Raw genomic sequence first — 25,601 nt, 5'->3', positions numbered from 1 at the left:
ATCTTGAATTAGGTTGTAAGAAAGATTTGATGTTGCTGCTTGATTTTATCAATTGTCCAGTTAAACTTTGGCATCTTTAATAACTGGCTAGTACAAATGTTTACAAGATAAAATATTAGTTATATTTATAAGGTATGTTTCTAAAATTATAAAATAAAATGTAGTAAACAGCAGGTAGAAACGGCATTTTATCGAGAATGTCTGATCTTCTATTCTAAGATTGAGATAAAGATGTCGTTTATGAAACCAAAATCAATGATGCACGTCAGGTAGAAAATTACGTGATTTCGTTGAAGATTAAGTCCAAAATATACTTATCCGTAGCATATAATGAACAAGAAAAAAATAGAGAAAAACTAACTAAAACAATACAGAAGAAATATATATACCAATCTCTCGATCTCTCACCAAGCTTTGTTTCGTCTTTTGTTCTTAATTTAGAATTATGTCAAAACCTACTACCTTTTTCAGACGCAAGAATCCATTCCTGTATTATTACTGCACAAGTTTGTATTTTTATATCTCTTGTTGTAAATTGCCCCTAGTGATTCTAACATGTGGGAGTCCAGAATGGTTCGTAGATTCTGTGTTAAGTGTTATATATATATATATATATATATATATATATATATATATATATATATATATATATGCAATAACCTGACAACGATCAGTGCAAAGCTAGTATCAAAAAAGCCTGAGCGCTTTCGACTCTTAATGAGTCTTTTCCAAAGGCAAATACAAAACATAGACAAGACAAACAAATAAAACACGAAAACCATTGCGTTTGCAAAACTTTACATGGCTGTTTCTACAGAAATTAAACCTTTAAATGTATTATGTTTCAACTAGTTTATTTCAACTTCTGGATGCAGGAAAAAATTTTCAATAGATCTAGAAATCGATGAGCCATAACGACATCTGTTGTTTAATGTAAATGTATGTAAGCGCAAATTATATCCCGGATATTTCATTATTATAGTAGTAATTATATGCTATTAAGCAAATTTAGAGAATTTTTTTAAATTGTCGGCTGCAAAACATAATTTTATTTGTGCATGGCTGTCTTTTTCTAGTCTTCTTGGTTTAAACTACTTGGTTTCAATGTTCTTAGGAGGCGTATCCAGTAAGATTCCTTTTCTTTCCTGGTTTCGGAACTCCAGTTGGGGTTGTGAGCAATTGCAATAAGTGTTATATCACTGAAAGTATGGCCAGAGGAGGAGATGCGTTCTGCGAACGGGCTTCTGTACAGCTTCTTTGTTATCCAATCAGATCTATGAATGTTGATCCGTCTGTGTAGCTTTTCTGTTTCTCCGACATACTGAAGGCCGAAGATCTTACATGTGATGAGATAAATTACATTCTCTGTTTTGCACGTTTTGTTTGGACCATGTATGTTTAATTTTTCTCTAGTGACTGTGCTAAAAAATACCCTGGTCTCTATCATATTGACTAGGGTGGTCTTGATTAGTGATTGGCTTTAGCTTTGCCCTGACTAGGATGTCCTTGACGTTTTTTGGTATCCGCTAGGCCACTACAGGTTTGTTGGGGAGGATTAACTTTAGTACGTCCGACGATTCTACGATGGGACAGTGTTTTCCGATGATTTTACCTACTTTGGGGTTGTCTGGATGGTAGGTCAGAATAAATGGTATCCTATCAGCCTTTTCCTTCTTTCCATATTTTAGAAGGTTATCACGGTTTGTTTGTTTAGCCCTTTGGGTTGCCTCTGCAATCAGGTCTTTGTCGTAACCTCGGTAAATTAAATGTTTAGATAGCGTTCAGACCTTTTAAGAAATTATTCATCGTCGGAGCAAATTCTGTGTATCCTCAGCGCCTTTCTATATGGGATGTCATAATAGAGTGTTTTGGATGACAGCTGGTTGGGAGTAGATACTGGTGTTTGTCGGTTGGTTTCGAGTAGATGTCTGTTTGGAGTTTGTTTTCTACCAGTTTGGTTGTTGTGTCCAGGAAAACGTGATTTGAGTTGGAGACTTCTGTTGTGAATTTTATTGAGGGATGGAAGTTGTTTGCCTTTGATATAAAATAATCCAGACTTTCACTTCCACGTTGCCACTATATTTCTATATCATCGATAAAGAGTACCCACTGGTATGGTGTAAATTCAGCCGATGCTGAAAGGTGACCCTCCAGTTTTCCCATAAAAATATTAGCATACAAAGGGGCCATATTTGTACTCATTGCGGTTCCATTGATTTGGATGTAGTTTTCTTCATTAAATTCAAAGTTATTGAGCTTTAGTACAAGCTCTAGGAGTTGGACTAGAAAGTGGATGGGTGGATTGTCTACAGTTCTTGTTTCCCATGCTTCTTTACACGCCTGTATCCATTCGTTGTGCGGTATGTTAGTATACAAGGATGTGACGTCTAAGGAAACAAGCAATGCATCTGGCAGTAATGGTTCGCTCGCTTTGCTTTTCATGAGGTAATCTGTCGTGTCCTGAATATATGATGGTAATTTGTGGACATGTGGTCTCATAAAATGATCGAAATATTCTGATACCCTTTCTGTGAGATGCCCGTTACTGGAGATATATGTTTGCTCGGGTTTCCATGTTTGTGGATTTTAGGTAGTACATAAAATATACCTGCCCTTGGGTTTTCTGGGCTTGAGAAGTTTCTCGTTTTATGGTATATGTGCCCGATTAGACACGCCTCGTCAATAATATCAGTGATGGTTTTTGCTTATTCCAGTGTTGGAATATGGTCTTTTTCTTTTTTGGTAGAACCTAGCGTCACTTATTTGTCTACTTGCTTCACTAATGTAGTCTTCGCTATTCATAACCAATACAGCGGAACCCTTATCAGCAGGCTTAATTATGATGTCTGTTTTGCTTTTTATTGTAGGGCATCTGTTTCTTCTTTTGTCAAATTATAGTATCTGTTAGTATGGTTGATGTCTCTGGAAGTGTCGTTTTTAAGTGTGTTGATAAAGGCTTCTAGATTTGGAATTGAACTTTTTTGTGGGGCGTAATTACTTTTCTTTCTGAATATTGGTTGTTCACAGCTTATATTTTCTCTGATTTATTTATTGGCTGCAAGGCGAAATGGGCATTGAGTCTTGGTCGGGGGCTGAACTCTTCGGTGTCCTTTCTCAGCTTCCCTCAGTCGTATTTTTTGGGACGAGGAGAGACACTCAAACCCTTATTCTTCCCCCGTAAGTTTTAACTTGGAAATAGTAAACAATGTGTTAGTAACAGTTGAATTACGATTCATCCTTTTACGGCTATTTTTCTTCTGACGTTTCTTTTAGAAAAAAATTTAAATTGAAGTTTCTTCACAACATTGATTTGGATGTAGATCATGACTTCTAAGTTTTCCTTATCTGATTTTGTATAACTTTTGTATCCCTTGCTTGAGCTTGTGCACTTAAAAGGACTGTGGAATATGATTTTGCATTCTTTATATATATATATATATATATATATATATATATATATATATATATATATATATATATATATATATATATATATATATTCTCTTGACGTTGTGGTTGCTTAGTCCGAAACTGTGTGAAACCGTTTTTAACATGTTTTGTGTAGTAATTACAAGATTTTGAAACTGACCAACATAGTGACTATATTTGAAGTCAGCTTGGTACCATATTAATTTAGGACCAACTAAACATCATAAGAAGTCTTCTGGGTTGAACTCCCATGTCCATTTGATTTTCTGTTTATGATTAGCAGTGATAAAAAGGTTTTCAAGATGGCTGTCACGGACAGTATAAGGAAGTTGATGATAATGATGAAGGAATGTCCAGACCGAAAAAGATTTTATATTTAACCAGGTGTGGTAAAATTTGATAAAGTTTTCATAGAAAATTTAATCTAGAATGCTTTGTTACTTACAAATAAATTGAAAAAGTGAATTTTCTTCTTTTAATGTGTCAGTAAAGTTGTTGAATTGAAATGGAATTAAGCTAGTTAAATAGACTATTATAGAAAAGATATCTCTTCCTTGATTCCTTCTAGCTCCACATACAATTAAAGAATGACAAGGTAAAGTCATTTGTAATTGAATAATTGTGATATCACAATCGCAATTTGCACAGAGCACAACTGCCTTGGGTTTGCATTCCTTTACTATAATACTACATTTTTCACAATGAAAGATCATTAGCAATTTGGTGACATATTTATACAGATAATGATCTGAGTTATCGCACAGATAATGACACAGATAATGATTTGAGTTATCGCAAGGAAAAATGTATCGTTAATATATTCCAAGATTTAGGGCTAGGACTACAATCTTTTTCACGGAAGAAGTCCTGGGCTGTAACTTTCAAAACCATTTGAAGACCATTACATTTAGGACTAACTAGACATCATAGAAAGTCTTTAGTGAAAACAAAATGTTGTTATGACCATTTATTTAGAAAGATAATCAATGAAAAGACTGCCAAAATGAAGAGTCTTATCGAACAAACGATATGTCAATAGGAAGGTGTGGAAATAGCAATCTTTTTAAGATAAACGCTGCGGCGTCCATATTCGATATCTGAGCGGCACAATTATCATTCCGAACGCACTGGACCATGGGATAAATGTATATGTGTAAAGGTTTATGTGAAGTAGGTTAGGGACAGTAGTGACAACAAGCCTGTTATCACGAATGGAAGGACGATAGCCAATAAACAATTTATTCTGGTCTTTGACCATTAGAGCTAATAAATGAACTGACCAAAGCAACACACATTCTGAACTGTCATGGAGATCTGACCCAATGTACTAATTTCAATAGTTTTGATCCAAATCAACATAGGGTATCAGGTTTGTGCCAAATCAAAAGGAAAAGGTCTACACGAGAAATAATGCAGAATTATACCGAATAACAGGATTTGTTTTTATATCATTGATTGTAAGCATTTATTGCATTGGTCAGCGACAACTGGAAAGATATGTATATCATTGCAAGGCATGCAGACGCAAATTGGACATCAAATCTACAGCATTTTCATTCATGATAAACTGGACATTTTAAGCAGCCCATGTCGATAAGAATTTCTGTTCGGATTAGTGATAACACGATTTTAATCAGCTTGGCGGTTCTGGCCATATTGGAATCAGATCTGCATTATTTCCATTTAGGATCAACTTGACATCATTCAAAGTTATTTAGTGAAAATCCTATTTTAATTCGACCATCAGATTAAGTGGAATAGTGACATGTTTCTCAAGATAACAAATGTCGCAATCATATTGGTTGTCAGATTAACACCATTGTTAATTATCATCAACCAGGCATCATAAGAGCGTTACTAGTGAATACCTCAGGTTGATATGATCCTCTATTCAAGAGGAGTAGCGAAAACAAGAGTTTTAAAATGGCCGATGTGGTGGCCATATTGGACGTCAGATTAGCATCATTTATGTTCGGGACCAACTAGATATAATGAGAAGTCTTGAAGTCAAAACACCGTATTGATCTGACCATCCATTTTAACTTAAGGACCAGTTGGACCTTGGGATGAAAGTGTTTGGAAAATATCATGGTAGTTTAAGAGGAGTAGCGTTAACAAACTATTGCTAACAAACGAACGGACGTGCGTCGGACGACAGACAAAAGACAGAGTGATGGATCATCCTGTTATTTCATTTAGCGCCATTTGCCATCACGTCCAGTACAAATGGCGGAGGAAGAACCAGGGAAAACCCCAGTAAGAACCAGCGGGCCAACAAGCTATTGTTTATACCCACGATTACGGAGCCAGAACCCACGCGGACAGAGGTGCGATGATAGTGGTCAGTAAAGGCGAGCTCGTTAGACTGCTCTGCCACACGGAACCCAAACCCCTTAAGATACACAAATATTGATAGACTAGCTTATTGCCCGTCCTAGGACAGGAGTGATACATTTTCTAGATAAAAATAAAAAAGTAAATAATAATAATAAAGAAATGGTGATGAGCGAGCTTATAAGAAAGTTGGAAGATAAAAATACAAAAATGTATTGTAAAAATTGGGCTTCCAAGCCAGTTTCGAACTCTCGGTCTCTTGTTCGGCAGCCCGGACACATAGAAATTGAGGATGTTTATATATAAGACTAGCTATTGTTCGTTTTAGGATGGGAATGGAATGATAAAATTTCAAAATACAAATAAAAACAAGTATAAAAAATGTAAAAATAAAACACGATTAAGATGAGCGATTTTAATGAAGTTTCAAGATAAAGATAGAATTAAAGTGTTACAAACTGTAGAATGCGGCCGCGAGTTTCAGACTCGCGATCTCTTATTTGGCAGCCAAGACACAAGGACAAATGAGGGCATTTGTATGTAAGATGACTTACTGTTAATCAGTGAATAGTGGATTTTTGTCGAATATTGGTTCTTTAGCTGTGGGAAATCAAACGCTAGCTGATGATATTTCACTTCTGGAACATTTATGTATGCACACACATTTTTTCTGTCGATTTTACATCCTAGTAATAACTTTCTTCACACAAGACCATACTTCATTGAAGCCTGTCTTAATGGAAATCAAGAAAATAAAATCGACACACGTGGCAAAATGGAAACATTATTGCTTATTATGCCTATTATTTATTCTTCATTTAAAATGTGTGATTTGTAACAAGCAAGTTATATAACTTTGATCGGACTTTTGAACAGATGAATGAGTGATTATTTATTCATTTCAGCTTGTTTGTAATGCCGTAACAGAGAAGACGCAAAAATAATTTTCCATATCTACAATGTCTGACATAGACGAATCTCTATTTTGCAGTAAATGGCCTTTTAATATCGAACGCAATTGTTGCATGTCAAGGATATCAAGAGTAAAATACACCATGTACAAATTTACCAACAAGACAAAAGCTACGTAACGGTACTTACATTGACCAGTGTTCTCTTGTGAAAACAAATGTCTTTCATATTTTCTAGATCGCAGTGGTAAACTTCTATGAAAAGAGATGAACGGGTTATTGCAAAAATACAAATAGAAAAAATAATAATTTTGGTATGTACTAAAATTTAATGAATATATTTTAAATTAAGAAGTAGATATATAAATATTATGTTATAAGCTTCATTCAGGCCTCATGTCTAATGTTTACTTTACTATGTAATAAAATCCGTTCAATTCATGAATTTTTGTTGACAATACCTTACATTCAGAAAAGACTGAATACTTTCAAACATGACAGTTTCATCAACACGACTTGTAAACGCCGTGTTCTGTGGTGACATTAAAGTTGATCTAAGAACAAAAGAAACCCATACAATAATGTGCCTTATTATAAAATATCAATTGAATATATTTAATTAAAATACTAATTACTTTTCTTCGGTCATATTATAATACTTGAATGAAATTCTCTAGGTGAATCAACCAGCAAAGTAATGTGCAGAATGATAGCAAATACTAGGGTGACGCAGATATCGTATCACTAATGCTACAGTGTGCTATTAATGCCTTCCCAGTCGCAATGAACTGTCATCGTAATGACGGTTGCGCTGTAACACACACACACACACACACAGCGTTGATGACTAAACGCTCAAACTTTGAAACCTACGTGTACATAAGGTCAATACTCATCAAACATATTGGATTTCCCAGAATCTCTGGCTTGAATAGGTCAATTATTATCATACATGTAAATGAATTCTCAGAAACAGGCATATTCTCATCATATATGTAATAAATTCCCCAAATTTCTGGCTGAAATAGCCTCGAAGAGAAAAAGATCAGCATTGTTTCTCATGCTAAGTCTCTATAGTAGTAGTCTGTACGCATGCGTCATTTTAGAAGCCTCGCTGTGGCCTGACTATCATAGTCAGATAGGCATATATATATATATATATATATATATATATATATATATATATATATATATATATATATATATATATATATACTTAGCCTTAATAATGTAAGGCATGCCATATGAAAATGTTAAAATCATTGTGCAATCCATCGATCACTTGCAGACATATATAAGAGCTTTAATGTTGAGGTCTTTCATGATTTAGAAGGATAAGGTGAACATTACCAGCAGACGCACGACAGACAGACAGACGTTTAGACTGGCATGCCGATATAATAAATGTTACTTGTTCAAATGGCATGAGATTTGGATATAGTACCTGATATTTGTTCAAAAGGCATGATATTTTAAAGTAGCCTCAAAGCAGATGACCGGAAGCCTTGTACATAATGGTTCTTGAGATTTATCCCACTACCCTTGAAAAGTAAATGGAATATTAATCCACTAGCTTATATTTCGTCATTCCAACCCATACAATTTAGGTCATTTTCTCTTGACTGCATGATATATGTATATACTGTTATTGTATTACTGATTCATATAACTGGAAATCATACGGAAAACAATACTCATATGAAACAAAGAAATCTATTTTTGTCCCACGGTAGATGGACAAAATACTTTCCGTTCAACATATGTTCATAACTGTCATCTACTTACAGTCATTAAATCTGAGGGATTACCATCAATGCACATCTGAGTCATCAGTGAGAAGGATTTCGTCTGAGCACGGAATCATCAGAATTGTGTTAAGGTACGTAATGTAACGAACATATAATAAACAGTGCATTATGGTGAAGAGACAAAAGTTGACACACTTTAGAAAGGATGTTTTATTTTTTTTTCATACTGAGTTATACTTTTATATTTCAATATTAGGGCTTATATACTTATTATATCTTAAAGTATTTTAGTGGGCTTTATAGGGTTGCCTACTCCCGCACCCACCACAATTTCCCATTTAAATTATGAAAGTTTACAAAAAACTAACATACTCTCCACCCCCACCTGAAAAGAAAACAAGCAAACACATGATGGGACTGTTATTTGCCGTCGTATGCGAGATCATTGTGCCAATATTTGCAACTGCTCTCTCTCTCTCTCTCTCTCTCTCTGATTTGACTAGATGGTCAGTTTTCTTTACATTGACCTGAAGTTATAAATATAGTGGGTCAACACATAAAATCAGTCATCAGGCAAACGTTTTTACTGTGTGACAACGGTACTGAAAATTAATAAAAATGATAATGTTAGGACCACTGAACCACCCAACAAATTACAAACACAAGTGAAGTGATTTTACAAACAATTGAATGTCGAATACAGGACAATAATTATCACAGAAGTTTAGCTTCGTCAATACTGTAATATGCTTATATTATGAGCCTCTTGGCGGAGGATTTTTCCACACGAGTGCAATTAAAGAGAGAAAGTTCCAGAAATTTAAAATTCTGTTATCGGAGTTTCTGTGATACTCTGAAATGTCTGGATCACTCATAATTTGTATTAATACATAAATTACATAATACCATTCAGTCCCTTGAAGACTCATATTCTGCAGAAACAGTGCAAATCTTGAGACCATGGACTACAAACTAATTCCATTTTGGTGCATTGAGTTTAGCTGAAAATACGTTCCAGAAAGTATGCAAAAGACGAGGAATAGAACAAAGCTTTTCATATTGTTATAAATTCGGCAGAGAGATAATATTTCACAAGTTTAACAAAACACAACAACTATCAAAGTTAGTGTTTACTTGTTTACGATTTTGATGGGAATAAAATGTAAAAGTTAGTTGTCCTACAGGATAACATACAAGATAATATAAATGTTGATTTGTCCATTTCAAACATAAAACGGTTATTTCAGCAATGCTTAGCAAGATTCAGATTTCAGCTTACATTAAATGATGATAACTAGGAGATAAACATCATAAATTCTAGAGCAGTACGGTTAAAACGATTCAGCTTGACAAAGGAATAAATTGCGTATTTGATGTGGAAAGATTTACAAATTTGTATACAGCTTAACTGACAGAATCACAAAAGAGCTCGTAAATCTAACAAGATTAATCATCAATAATTCGGCAAACAACAGCGACAAAATTAACGGAAAGGAAACTTCTATTTATAACAGCATATGGTGACCCAACATAAGGTGTATTAGTTTTGAATAACTCTTATGAATCTCACAATTGTAAATAAAACTCATTCAAAATTTTGAAGGATTAAAGAAACGTTAAATATTAGAGTTGTAGACAGAGGTCATGCTGACTTGCTGAGTAGGCCAAAAACAATTTATAAATCGCAACGTCTTCTCTTGATGATTTTATATTGCTCTAAATGTCTGTAAAGGAACTGTATTTATGCCATATACTATGGGTCTAGAAGGTATTTCGCTTAAACTGAAAGGAAAAGATGGTCGACATTTTGTCTTTAGGTAGTTTATGGATACAATTACAGTGATCTCTCTCCAGTACATATTATTTCATTTAAAGCGACTAAGAATGATGAAAAGATATAAACATTTTGATAAGTCTATTTTATAGCTGATACATTTGGAACTCTTTAATTCAACATTAAGGCAATATTTCCTAACGTTACAAGTGAAATATTTAAAATCAATACTTTTGGATGAACTACAAACCGGAAGACATAAAGGAGTAGGATATATAGGACATATTTACAAAGAACAGTTATTTTTCACTGATACAGAAGATGACATTCACAAAGTTGAATTTTTAATGACCATAAACGGACAGCAAAAGTATTTGAAACGAAAAGGATGTGATGAATCATTAATGACAGTAGAAATCAGCAGAAACCAAGGCTCCATTAAAATAAATGATGTGTCACTGGTGCATATGTTCTAATGAGGTGACAGCAAAATCAAAAATCTTTAAGATCTAGAAAGACAATTAATTTCTAAAATGTGAGAGATGCTAAAATCAAGAGCGCATTAGGAAAGAAAGACACAAATACCATGAAACCAGAGGTAAAAATAAAAGCAAATGGAAAGTGAATCAAAATCGTTACAGTTGAACCATGCCTTGATACAATGGATACAGACTTATGTTCATCTACGTTACAAATATCCGTGCCAAATAAGCAGAAGGTAGTGTTGATAAAAGCTAGATGAATATAAGGTTTGCTAAGAGTCTGAACAGGAAACTCCTCAATAACCAGAAGATCCATGTTGAATTTACTTGAATGACAACGTGATAAAAACGTTCACATGATATTAAAAAGAAAAAGCAGAAAGCTAAAAGGTTGAACAATAGTAGGCTTCAAAATCACTTAATGCTTAATATACACCACGTGAAAGAATAGAAACGAATTCCAACAGCACAGACTATTATTTGATACTAGGTAGTATGACAACATTTTTAACAACTTAATCATTCGCTCGAAAAGAAAGTTGCTTCTTGACAAAGTCTTTGATAACCACTTGTACGAAAGACATAGCAACGAAATCAAACATCTGAGTCTGGACAAATCAGCCATATCAACCTCTTACAACTCAATGCCAGATATCTACTAGCAGAAACGTAAGTCTGCGTGTTATTTTGGGTTTGTTTTTTTTGCTAACTTGTTCAGGTAAATATAAATAAGAGATTGTCTGAAGTAAAGACTTACAACTATCAAATTTTATTTCACATTTGCGTACATCATGCCTTTAGCGAAAAAAAACTATACAATATGCCATTATGTTCACCATCAAACGTAAATACCGTAAACCTAATTGGTAAATATGCATGAAGTCAGTGCACAATCGACTATCTTGTAGCTGATGGAATTTAACGATACATATCTATAATCAATTATACTTTGTTGAATTGTTTAAATGTATTGAAAATGCAAGGAGCTATATTTGATACTGCCCTTTTTCTGAGAATGACCTCTGTCTCAAGACCCCAATTGATGACAGAATTGGCAAAGTATCCATTTCATTTCAAAGCTTATGTTTGGTTGGTATATTGATTTTAGGAAACTCAGAATAATACGTTTTTCAGCTTCAATGACAATAAAACAAGGACTATTTTTATGATGGTTATCATAATCTCGAATTGGATTTGAACAGGTCAAGGATTGAACGACTCTCAATGCTAACAATGAAGAAGGCATTGAAACTATATTCAAATACTTAAATAACTCCACGCAGGAATAAGACACCAACTATTTTCAAAAGCGCTTGCATTAATTAGTCACATATCTGAAATATCTCGATTTTGTCGACGCAGAATTTGTCTCTAGATAAATAGGAGATACATTTCTCAGTTATATTAATGTATTAATTTCCTTGTTTAACACTGAATAATATACAATTGAAAACTAGGTCAAGTAATTAAATAGGTCATACATTCAACAATAACCGTATTAACAATCTAGCATAGCATGTATAGAACTTTGTTTAAGTCTAGTTGAGACAGAGATTAATAACATTATAGACTGGTATTCAAGCCCTATTAACATTATGGGGAAGAAAATATGTCTGAAAGCAAGCTGTAACTTATGCAACTGCCATTCTTAATTTTGAACAGACATGGAGAACATATATAAAATATATTTTGCAAACTATGACATTTTACAATCGGAACTGGAACAGTTACTGAGAGAACTAGTATAATTTATTCTAAGAGCGAACAAGAGATTAATACAGTAATACTGAGTTTGGTACAGTGATGACTCTCCGAATTGCATTAAAAGTCTGATTTTCCAGAGATAATACAAATAATATAGGACATCAAAACTTAATAACTGTGAGTGAAATAATTATTAGATGTTTGAAAACAACTTACATTGTTTCTGTTATAAATTGTATTGATAAGGTTAAAACAATAGAAGATGTTTTTGCATCGACATTTATTACATTTTTCAAGCCATGATTGAACCATCTAAAACAGATACAAAATAATAAGTTGACTAAAAAGTGGTCAGTAGCATTTGTAGAGTGTATATAGAAATGACGAAATAGTCAAAAGGATGAAACGTTAAGTTATTAACTGATTTATAGCAGACTTTTACAACATACAGAGATGTGTCAAAACTCAAGCAGTTAAAATGACTCTTGTATCAAGTGGTATCAATGATCCAGGTAAAACCGAGATAGCGAGAGACAAACCAAACTGAACTGGACACGGAAATGGGCGTAAATGAGTACTTCGCTTGGTGTTATAATGGAACTCAGAACTAAATCGGACTGGACGATGTTCTTTACTTATATGCTTTTACTTGCTCTCTTGACGGTAGTCGTAATTTAAACGGTCCAGATTAGAAAGGCAACTGCTGTAAAACCAAGGGAACTTCAACTCAATAATTTTTATCAATACTGTGCTGTTTACAAAAACCAACAGTAAAGCAATCCTACCGATACAAATTTTTGTTTATTTCACTTGTGATGAATGTGAGTATATATCTTTTATTTTACATAAATCTACAGCTCCTAACAAGGAGGAAAAAGTACCACAATAATTTAAATACCTCACTGAAAAACATCATTGTGTCATGTATACCAAGAGCATCCGAAAAATTAATCAAAGTTCACACATGGCAAATATCAAATCTAACTCTTACTATATTATTTGTATAGGGTAGTGACTTGGTTCTGATATGAAGGTGACAGGGGACAATGCATTCTGGAATACGTTTGATACAATGAAGGTGAGAGAACATCACAATCTATCACGAAAGCGATGCTCTTTTTCGTGTTAAATAATATTTATGGTTTAAGGTCTCGTTTGCGACAGAGGATTGAAGGTGGTACAATAATGCTGAAATTATGATCTGGTGTTGCACAACACATTGGTACAGAAGCTATAAAGTTTGTGATATATGAAAAGACGTTAACAATACCACTTGATTTTCAGATACTGGTAGATCATTATCCGCTGTATCTTTATGCTCTTTCACGGGATTTCCTCAGGCAGAATGATATCGCCACGTTAGTAATATCACTTTTAGGACAACGTTCTTTACGAATTAGGAAATATATTCGCCTCAATGCGTGTTATTAAGACTCGTATTTCCATATTTAGGGCTATTTTATTCTTCTTCTTCTTCTTCGTATATTCTTACTCCTACACACACACACACACACACACTTTCTTTATCGCCCTTCCTCTGTCTCATCAACACCATAGTGTGCAAATATGTAATCAATGAAGAGGCGTAATGAAAACGATGGGTAAAAAAGAACTAAAAAAAAACAAAAATTAGGCTTTAAATGTTAAGTCTTTAAAGAATTTTTCCACATAAATCGTGCAAATCATCAGTGACTGAAGATACATGACATTTCTCTGTTCGATATTCAGTATCGCCAATAGAATGCCTATTACACAACGAAAGACTCCAAAAGTAACGAAAACTACTGATTAACTCTAATAAAATATTTTGAATTGTCATGACAATTATACTAATTTGGTTTTAGAAGGCTTGGTCAAGGTCTAAACAAAATACAGATACTAAAAATCAATTGTTTTCAATACATTGCGAAGCTTTTACGAAGCTCTTGACGAGAGTAAAACGAAAGGGAAAAATCTAGCAAGACCAACTGTTAGAGTTATGCATGTTTTAAACATCAGTATGGATAATCGTACGAATAAAAAATTCGTTATCAAAGAGTGTCTTTGATAAAAACAATACACAGTACTGGTCGTATTGCAATGAAAATAGCACCCCTCTCCGAAACATTCTTAAAGAGACTAATTTTGTTTCAGACATACTGAAATGAGATATTAGAGTCCCTTTGAAGCAGAACACAATTTAGAAATTAAGATAAAGATAAATTTTCAATACAATATACTGACATGTTCATCATGTTCTTTATGTGTGTTGGCAACCAAAACGTTTGGCGTCATACATAGTCAACACTATAGAGTTCATTTGGATGCCATAAATCTATTGATTGTCCGAGTCAATGTTTGTCTTGGTGATTATCATTATGAGTTTGTAAGCAATTTGTTTACATTTCGAATTCGAAATTCCTCACATCACGCACGTTCTGATTCTTTAGTAAACTTTTTTTCTATCTTTATCCGTCTTGGATGAATATAGTTTTGATCTCAGTTCTCCAATTACTCTAATTAGAACGCCTGTTAGCTCACCTTTGAAAACTCAAGGTACCTTTTCATTTATTTAATGTGATACACCTAGAATAGTCATCAATGTCATACAATTTAATGTTATCCCTTGTCTGTTGAAGAGGTATTATATCACAACATGAATAAGTAAGGATCTTAAACCAGATAAGAGCTAAAATATGGGAAGTTCAATAAATAAAGAGCCCTATTAACCAGATCAAACTAATTGTACATTTTTTGGCCTTTTTAAGTGGAATTTTGAACTGGACTATAAAATGAGCTTGCATTTCTCCTCAAAGTTATTTAGAAATAAGAGACTTGAATATAAATACTTTTCATCTGTTGATCCTTTTATCCATGAATGTGTCGACCGCAATTAACTTCACGACTTGTGATCAGATATATGTACTCAACCTCTGACGTTCGTCCAGTCTGATGATTTGTTCAAGCACGGCAACCAATGCAAATGTCATTTCAAGCAACACTATCATTGCTAGGAAAGGTAATCTTGATTCGTGATGGGAGCATTCGATCTAAAATGAAACCCAGAACGTGCCCGACTTCTGATGCAATTTAGATAAATAAAGTTGAATGTCCATGTGCTATTAAGAGGTCGATTATGAATTCGCAAAGTGGAAAGGAATTAAATGTACGTTTTTTAATACCCATGTTTATCACGAGAGCAAGTAGCATTCGCAATAACTCTCTTAGAAGCATGTTCTACGCGATGGTGGGGCATATTTAAGTGTGGAGGTAATAATGTCTTTTCTGTTTTTGTCGACCTTTTATTATATATTAATTAAATAATAAAGCACATCTGGAACTGGGTTGTAAGAAAGGTTTGATGTTTGATAACTGGGTAGTGCAGCACAGCGGAGTCGTGGGTGTCAACTGCAAACTTTGCAATTGTGCTGAAGGTACAGTGTTGAAGAGGTTACAACCTTATTTTCCAGACTAAAATAACAAGATGCTAAACCCCAGCTAGGCATCTACCTGTCTAAGAAGAGACTGTGCTGTTTGAACTTGTTTATTTTTTCATTTAGTATGATCGCAATGATTTTATGACCTTACGATTTTATTGTTTGAACTTTAAAACAGTCTGCTGTGAACTTTTGAATTCGTGTGAACGTTTTCCAAATTAATTTCAATGCGATTCTTTTGGTGGTTTTGATGTTACTTTCTCTTTCGATTTATTAAGTTTAGATTCATATTTATACTATCTTACATTCATTTGTGATCCGATTTATAATAATATTAACATAAATCTGGATCAAAGCAAAGTAAACATGATGAATTACTTAAAAGTTGTGAAAAATGATTTGAAATGTAATTGATAAATTACACAACATGAATTTAAAGGTTTATTCAAAATGTAGACAGGATACAGACATATCTGCCTATAAAATTAATGTTTCATAGTCATTAATTTATTGATACGTTCTAGTGGGGGAAACATACTGAGATGACAAAATTCAAAATAAATGATCGAATTACATTTGATGATATCAAATCATGTTTCAGTTCTTTTTGTAAACTGTCCAAGTTGTCGATTGGAAGAAATTTGGTAATTAATGATGTTCTAATCTACTTGACGCCATTTTACAATGTTTTGGAAGTATTTGCAGGTTTCTCCTTCGCTTTTTAGATATGTTTGTAGAGCATGTTTGCCAACTCCTTTTCATGTAATTTTTTTTTTTGGGGGGGGGGGTGATTATTATTTGGATGTTCCATTGCAATAGACTTATCTGTCTATCGTTTTCTGGTTTTGACTTATGCACAAAACATGGCTAATGGTGATGAAGATCTTGAAATAGGAGAATATAACATAATGGATATAAAGATAACAATGTTAAATATGCACACAAGTTTAAATATATTTTGATCATACTCTAAATTTTTGCTAATTGTTTTCAAGAGCAAAGTTATGAATATTTGTATGCATTAACATGAAGTTTCAAAATCGTGAATTGAGAGTTCAAGGAAATAATGAAAGGGAAACTTGATACGTGCAAAGGACGTAATTAATTGATCTGAATTGACTGCAGGATGAAATTTAAAACACTCAAATGCGAAATCTTATGTTGGTAGATTTAGTTTAATACTGGATGTAAGTTGATGGGCATGTTAAAGTATCTATTTTTTTTCTCTCCGTCGTTGAGACATTTACACATAATTATTTTCTAATGGTGTTGCCCAGATGTTCACCAATTCGTTTTATCCTTTCCTTTAAATAGTGCACATATTGTACGATTGATGGTTTTGGTGTTCTCGGTCGTTTGAAGTCTTGTACAACCATCTTTTGTCGTATAGAGAGAGAGCTCTTCTTATAACACCTCCTTGTATATCCTTTCCTTGTACTTTTCCCAGTTTGCAAATTTCAGGATCACCTTAAATTATGTACCAGATTTTAAACATATAATTTTTTTTTAAGAAGATAGCCGATTGCAAAAATTGTTTTCTATTCGTGTTTGATTAAATTAGATTTTAGGCCTTCCAAATATATCAGTTGTCAAGAGACTAAATATTATGATCCATACTGCTGATCAATTTCTCTCATCGCTTGAATCAACTGGGATTATGTTTCCTGATCTGTGAGGAGTAGTACTGAATCCCGCAATCAGATTTGGTAAATAGTTAACCCAGTTTATAGCTTTATTTTGAGTGAACTGTTTAAATAATCTATCCTTTTTGCTTATATTAAACATTACAGATGCAGATGATATTTGTCTGAGTAAGTTGAAAACAGGTCGATGTTTTCCTTTCTCATAATTTCTTAACATTTGTGGAGTAAGATTCTGATCTCATATCGAACATTTGTTTTTCGGGTTTTATCTATTCAAGATTTCTCTTAAAGCGTTGAACACATCATCTCCCTCTGTAGATTTTATCTTTTGAACCCTGTTACAACTCTATGATCATACACTAAGTAACGAAAAGAAGCAATATTCAGTTTTGTAAAACTTAAATAATTAAATTATCAAAACTAAAAAATGACAATTTAAGAGGAACTTACAACAAAGGAATTAAAATAATCGTAAAAGGTTCTATTCAAGTCCCTCAAAAATCGAATGTTGCGAATAAATTTCAAATTCTCGAATGTACTAGTCCGCCAAGAGTTAGGATGTTTGATAATGACATTGTCCAGACCTTGTTTGAATAATTTCACATATTTCGAATATTGTTTTTAGTCCAATGAGCACTTTGTAATTTCAATGAAAAATCTAAGCAAATATTTTCTCTCACAAAATATCTTAACAAAAAATGAATACATCGGGAGACTGATGTTACAACAAGAATGGAGGAATAAAAAATGAAAAATTGTCCAGCTCCATGCACTATATTCAAACATAGAGGGTTAAAACGCATTTTGCTCCTACTAGCTACGTGTCTTGTCGCAAATGGCCCGCATCGTAAAAGAACCCACCCGACCTAACTCATCCAATAATTTAATTCTTCTGAGAAAATACCCCAAACTTGTCAACAGGTTTTAATATTAATATTATTAACCATGATCTTAAACATCTACGAAAATACCTATGTAGAGATCCTACGCAGTTTACACTCTTAATATCTTCAAATAGAATTTTATTCCTTTGTACTAAAATTAGCTACCTACTAGTGTGATTATAGATGATCATTACAATTTACAGTTTTAAAAAAATCAAGAATTACACATAACATAGATACAATCATCTACCAGGAGTTACACAAATATTGGTGTACATAACATCCCAAAAACGTTTTATCGAAAATAGGTTGATTACTTTCAATTTTTTTACATACATTTTGGTTCATTTTGCATACCTTGCATGTCCCACATGTCTGCATGCTGCTAGTAGTTTACGTGACTTACATAGGCGCTCTCTTGTACAGAAATCAGTAAATCTATATCTTCTCTATACACCGCAATATATATTGCGGTGTATATATGTATATTGCTACGGCTCTATGGTTCTACACTAAATAACAGATAAGAACTAAAACCTCTGATATTCTAAACAAGTAACTCAGACATGTGTAAAATACATGCAAAATAATATGAAAGGAAAGAAGAAACGGACTTTTCGTCTGCTCCTGCAAATCGTTTTCACTCAGTAAAGCGACAATCCCTTGGAGGAACTCTTCTATAATCTTCATTCATGCCCCCCCCCCCAACAAAAAAAAAGCAATTCTAAAGATATATATCACACTATCCGTCTATGTTTTGAGGTTGATACCCCAGTCTATAGATGGAGAGTATCATGTTCGGTCCGACTGTTCTTTCTTGATTTTTGCTTATGTCTACATCACATTCCTTGTCTAAACGTAATTCCAGACGAGCTAAGAGTCCTATAGATTTCGACCTCGAAAGGTCAAACTGAAATGTCAAATTAGAAGAATTTTTTTTTGGGGGGGGGATAAAATGTCAAAGATTAAATTCACCTGGACGAAACCATTATGTTTACAATACTTTTACAAAGACATATATTGCAAGCCAAATATAGAGACCAAAACGTTCAGGATTGTATGTTGATATAGGATGACAATGAGTTAAACTGACCCAAGTAAAGCAATACTGCTTTTAGGGTCAAAGGAGAATGTCAAGGTCAACGACTTTTATTGACCTTGTTAGAGCTTGCGTAATGAGCTAATAGACTGTAAACTGGCGTATATTGTAAGTGTCACAGTACTTTTGTTAAACTCATATCTAATTCCCATCACCACATAGCTAATTCCCATTTACTACCCAGATTTCGGGTAAGGTGCAAACAAGGAATACTCCACCTCTCTCACCCCCATCGTAACGTAACAATTAGAGATTATCCTACCAAGGATTAATCACTTCCATCAAGTGGCATTGGTATATTATGCATGTTAGAAGCATGTGAAATAAACGTACACAATACCAGCTCATGATTTCAACATGACAGTATAGCAAATTAGAGAATTAATATTAGAAAAAATTTGATTACCCTCAGATAATATTAATGAAATTTATTGGATGTGCCTGTAATGTATACCTATATTATGTGTTTACATTTTGTCTATGGTTATAGACTGTAAAGGTCATTTGAAAGGAACATAATACATAGTTAACCTTTGTCCATGATTGCAGATTATAATTAAAGTGAATGATTATTTGTTGAATTTTACAAAATTTGTTTTGTTTCAACATTGTCTGTTACTTAATTTAAGACCTGTAATGTATACCTAGGAAGCAAACAATTAAGTGAACATTATTCTCTTATCAATATTTAATTAATCCCTTTTGTAATAAATTCTATGTAAATAAAATATTTGTGTTAGGATATGGATACAATTATGATTACGAGGAAATATTTATATATGGAAATAAACTGTTCTAAATTCAAAATTGTTGAAAGAGAACTGTTTTGGTTTTTTTTATTTCGACACAAATTAAAAATACATCAAAAATCACAATCGGTAGAAGTTTTCTATTCATGTTTAACTTTTTCGGTTAGTACCTTAGTCAATGATGAAATAAAAATATCCCGCTTCAAAGGAATGGTCAAAGCCGATAAAAGATTCTTTAATGCCAATGCATGTAATATGTACCAATGCAAAGTCGACTTTCACAATTTTCAGTAGGAATGTACATATAAATCTAATGTTCTGTGATTTTGTGTTTACATTTCACCGTGCATCTTATGTTTGAAATATATCTCTTCATATCAAATACAATCTTTTACGAAACAGGGTGAAGGAAGCTTCCTGTATCACCATCCTGAGTTCTGAAAGAAAACAGCATACAAGTTCTATATGCAATGCCAACGTCAATGTCAAGTCAAGAAGAGAATGTGCTCTTGTTGGAGAAGTCAAAAGAATTGGCAGTCGCCTTGATACCTGTCATAATATACGTCAGCTTCCTGATGATACTTGGTATCTTTGGAAACTCAATAGTTCTTTACTATTACATACGAAAGACAAAGACAACACCTACGAATTGTTTTATTGTAGCTCTTGCGGCATTTGACCTTATGAATTGTGTTTTGGGTATGCCCATGGATCACGCGGACTTAATACTATATATCACGTTTGATGATGCCCCAAGTTGCAAAATTCTTAGGTTTGTAACTTTTTACACATCTATCGCTTCTGGTTTGACACTGTCGAGTATCGCTATCGACAGATACAGGCGGATTTGTTGGCCTCATAGTAAGCAATTATCAGTACGCCAGGCCAGGATTATAAGCACTCTGTGTGCCTTTATCTCAGCTCTCGTGTCATGGCCTACATTAGCGTTGTATGTAGTTGAACATGTCCGTGTCATTTACACCAATACCATGAATGTAACACATCAATTCAACATAACAGGATACGATTGCAAACTTACTGTATCACCTCCATACACCCCGTACGTACTAGCCTTTCATGTATTTCAGTTCATCATTTTTACAGCTGTGACAGTTACCATTGCTGTTTTGTATGGTCTCATCGGCCGCCAATTATTTGAACTCAGGAGATATAGCAAACGTCTCAAAATAAACACTATAAAACCACAGATAAATGTACAGTCCGTATATGTTACCTTATGTTCGTCTTCTTCATTTCCGAATATTTATTCTACTGCTGAAACCAGTACCCAGACTGAGACAGACAAACAAGGTCCGCATAAACTTGCAGATCCAGTAGACACATCCGTAGTGTCATTCGATGTTTTTACGAAACATCGACTTGATGCGGAATGTAGGAGTCCTCCTGATAATGCGGATAGGTTGAACAAATCATTTTCAAAAGATAGCGTGTGCAACCTTTTGCAATATAGAAAAGATACAAAACAATCGAGAAATAACAGTGTTGCAATTTTGAACTTATCTCAGAAAAAGATCAAGGCCGTAAGAAATAGGAGAATGTCGTGGCCATCTGAAACACTTCAAGGACATTCAGAATACTCAAGCAGCACCTTCCTAGAAGGCAGCGATACGGTACCTGGCGATAACTTAATTAATTCAATTTGGACGCAACGAGTAGGCCACCAAATTATATTGCCTCGTTGTCGATCTGATTCTGTTTGGTACCAGATTTCGGCAGAAATACACGATGACTCCAAAGAAAGAGGATGTCATAAACTCCAGACCAAAGCATCAGAGACAGAGTCAGTGCCATTTTCGAGGTTTATAAAAAGCAAGGAAGAAAAGCGAATAAACATAGACGACAGGAGTAACAAAGCAGGATGTCCACAGGTACGCTCAAGATTTGGAAAGTTAGACAGAAGGTCTGTGAAATCAACCATCATCATGTTTATTGTGGCTCTCGTGTTTGTGATCAGTTTTCTACCATATCTCTGCGTAGCTATCTGGAGTTTGTTTCAAGATGGATATGAAGTAAATATTTTGACTAATGAACAACTGGTCGCCTTTAATTTTGGATATCTGTCTTACCTTATAAATTCTGCATCTAATCCGCTTATCTACGGCCTCTTTAATTCTGAATTCAGACAATTTCTATACAGAAAAATATGTTGCCGATGTTTCCAAAAGGCGATTCTCATTATGAAATAAACTTCTGTTTTGTTAGTAAATATATACAGTATTTGCAATAACTCTGTCTAACATGAATCGAAGGATTTATTGCATTGTAACCAGTTTTTGTTCAAATTTGTCTCATTTATATTCGTTTCATGTACATGCTTTGATAGTTTAAACTGCTGTATATTATTTATGTGTATTTAACCAAGTTATAATGTGTGTAATTTAATCACGACGTGTATAATTTTGTAATAGTGTTTGCTCCTGTTCGCCCACTTGTTGGAGGTCATCAAGAAGATGAATTATGTTAAAAATTAGTCTATTCATCGTAATTGGGGTAAGATGTCCTAAAACATAATAGAACGTACTCAAACTTCAAAGTTCTTTTTTATACTGAAGACCGATGCTAAGACAGTGTAAAAAGGGAATATTTCATAGAAAAAAGGCATGTTTTAATTCAGGTTTTAAGTGTTAAAGACAAAGTCTCCTGACTGCGTTAAGGAAATATAGGATGTGATTTATTAATATTATGCAGAGCTGTTATTCTTACGAAGAATATCCCAAGCGAGAGAGTCTGAATTCTGAACTTTCGATGTTCGAACAATGACACTATAAATCAACCAATTTGCAAAGCCGTTACGGCACGTGTATCTATCATTCTTTATACCTATTCACATAAACTGGCATGGTGAAAGGATGATATGTGGCGTTTGATTTTCACGATGAATACCTCTATTACATGAAGGCTGTAGGGAGAATTTCGCAAAATATGGATGTTATGCTCCTTCAGGTAGGCTGTCATGGAGGCGGATTTATGCACCAGTGTGTTTTCATGGCGTAGATTGATACCTTGGGTTGCGGTACGCGGACAACCGATTCGGTGTTCCTCAATTTTGTGGCAAACAGCGATATAGGCAGATTCAAACTTAGATACCGGGGCAAATGGGAATCTTGCACCGTATAATAATTCGCGTAAAACTCTATCCTGACGCAGCTAATGAATTGATGCCCGTGATAATATATTATCTTTCACTGTGTATCACCTTTATCATCAATTGTTCTCTTCACAACAGCCACTTCCCACTCATAATTCTTACATAACGTGGGTTCGCTACCATATTTAAACTGATGGAACCATCACAACATCGTAGCCTATGCCTGAGAATTCGATCCGACATCTTGTTCCAGGTGGGCATTGATATGAATCAGAGCGTATCTTAAGAGTGCCTAGAGTTTCCGTACGCTTTTTACACAGTAGCAGAATTATTCTGCTTCTCCAACATTTGTACGTCAATGTCATTTACGTATGTTGGGTGACACATGTATATCTGTAGGTGATCGCTTGCTGCACGTGCAGCAGTTAATCAATTTATGGAAATCTATTTTGTCCATCAATCATCATTTACTTTATTCACGGGTTCAATGAAAAACGATTTAAGAAAATACTTAGAATGTTTCAGATACTCTTTGTGTCAGAAACAGATTATTGTATATATGAAATCTATGGTGGATGAGCAGTTGTCGCGTGGAAAAATGTACTTGTTTTAGCTTTTTCTTTTTCATTCCTACCTGTTTGTATTTCTTTTGTGCACCGATATAAAAATAATACAAGCAGATTAAAATAAACTTTGTTTATATATTTCACTTTCATGGAAATGTGTGTGCTTGTGTTTGTGTCCTTGTGTAAGTTTGTTCGAAAGTAAATTGTCGTGCATCTATTTTTCATATCAGCTCAGCTAAGAACAACACAGTTTACAATGATACTACTTAAGTGTATCACTAATGTTTTGAGGCTTTATTTAAACTATTATAGGACACAAAGAGTCTATTAGACGGTGATGTGTATATTATAGACTTTTGTTGTAGATGTCTGGATTGTGTTGCAAAGCCTGCATTGGAACATAAAGAATATTAACACATGGACGAGTACAATAAAAATCCCTAATGTGAAGATTACTCTGTAATAGTCATATGACTGCACACCAACCTAATTCCAATAATGATTTTTGAAAACATCCTTTATTTTCCATAGGCAGTAAAATTTGATGGCGATCGTTTTAATTATAGTGATTGTTTTATTTTTTTGGTTCTAATTCTTCTTTGTTGATTTTGTCCTGTAATATTGGTTGTGGTGTGGCTGCTGTTGTTGTTGTCAATTTAGTTGTCAAGTTCCTAATATAATCGTGCTTTTTATCACTCTAATTTATCGTCCCACCCCGCCCAACTAACAACGTATAATACCTTCTTATGAAAAACATCAATTTTGCCTTAAGAAATGTCTTTAGTTATAATTCAGTTGCGTTTTTATTTTCCTTTATCTGGCAATCACTTCATATCAGTTTTAGAGCCCTCATTCGGAACATGAATACTACTTTAGGGTTTCTGTTCCGTAGCTATTTATAGAACAGGGATTCTCGACCAACAATGTAATAGCTGTGTTAAAATCAAAACATGTAATATAATCAATGGCAATCAAGTCCGAAAGAATCGAAAGTTTCCGGATGAATTTCAGATCATCCAATGTATATATCAGAATGTCATTGTCTAAACTCCTTCAAATAATTCACAATAGTTCTAGATTATTTTCCAGTACACTGATGACTATGCAATTCCATTGAATATTCCTAACAAATTTCCCTCTTCAACTTTCTAAACAAGAGTAAACACATCTGCAGACTGATTTTAATACGTGAAACAAGAATCCGAAATAGGAGTGAATTTGTTGCTCACTTTTCTCCTTACAACCATCTATTACGACTATCTATCTATCTATCTATCTATCTATCTATCTATATATATATATATATATATATATATATATATATATATATATATATATATATATATATATATATACAGAGAGAGAGAGAGAGAGAGAGAGAGAGAGAGAGAGAGAGCGCAAAATACCCCACGTGACGGATCTTTCTCTCAATCTAATATTTCTAAATATCTCACGTGACACAAATAATCCAACGGAAAACGACTGAACTCTTTTAAGAACTCACTTCACCTAACCCAGCCAATTAAAAATTACCCCAAACTTTTTAACGGGTTCAAAATATAAGTTGCATTTAACTTGTTAACACATTGTGCGTTCATATCGGATTCAGCTAACCATAGTGGATCCTTATACATGAAGATAAGACGGTCAGTAAAAGGTTAGATCGACAGTGGTCCAATATTGTTTATCCTGCACTGCCACATCACAACTGACAAGGTTGATGTTTCACTTTTCAGGACTAGAGGTCCAAGTG

At 33.9% G+C, this 25,601-nt stretch overlaps 1 protein-coding gene across 3 annotated transcripts in view; it reads left to right on the top strand.

The window, feature by feature from the left end:
• The window catches only part of LOC149786339 (uncharacterized), a 29,112-nt gene extending 5,126 nt beyond the window's left edge, over positions 1 to 23,986 (top strand). The window contains exons 1-2 of one of the 3 annotated variants that reach the window (XM_089976750.1): positions 8,472 to 8,553; positions 20,576 to 23,986. In XM_089976750.1, coding sequence (XP_089832876.1) covers positions 20,644 to 22,380 — 1,737 coding nt within the window. In that variant the 5' untranslated portion in view covers positions 8,472 to 8,553; positions 20,576 to 20,643 and the 3' untranslated portion in view covers positions 22,381 to 23,986. Of the gene's footprint in view, positions 1 to 8,471; positions 8,554 to 13,382; positions 13,461 to 20,575 lie in introns of those variants that run through there. The other 2 variants (XM_089976752.1, XM_089976751.1) reach the window with 2 other exon arrangements.
• The last annotated feature ends 1,615 nt before the right edge of the window (positions 23,987 to 25,601 follow it).

This window comes from Sinohyriopsis cumingii, chromosome 12 (genome assembly GCF_028554795.1).
Source record: "Sinohyriopsis cumingii isolate HCF-2022 chromosome 12, ASM2855479v2, whole genome shotgun sequence".
Taxonomy (NCBI): Eukaryota; Metazoa; Mollusca; class Bivalvia; order Unionida; family Unionidae; genus Sinohyriopsis; species Sinohyriopsis cumingii.
This window is presented reverse-complemented; position numbering and strand designations above follow the sequence as displayed.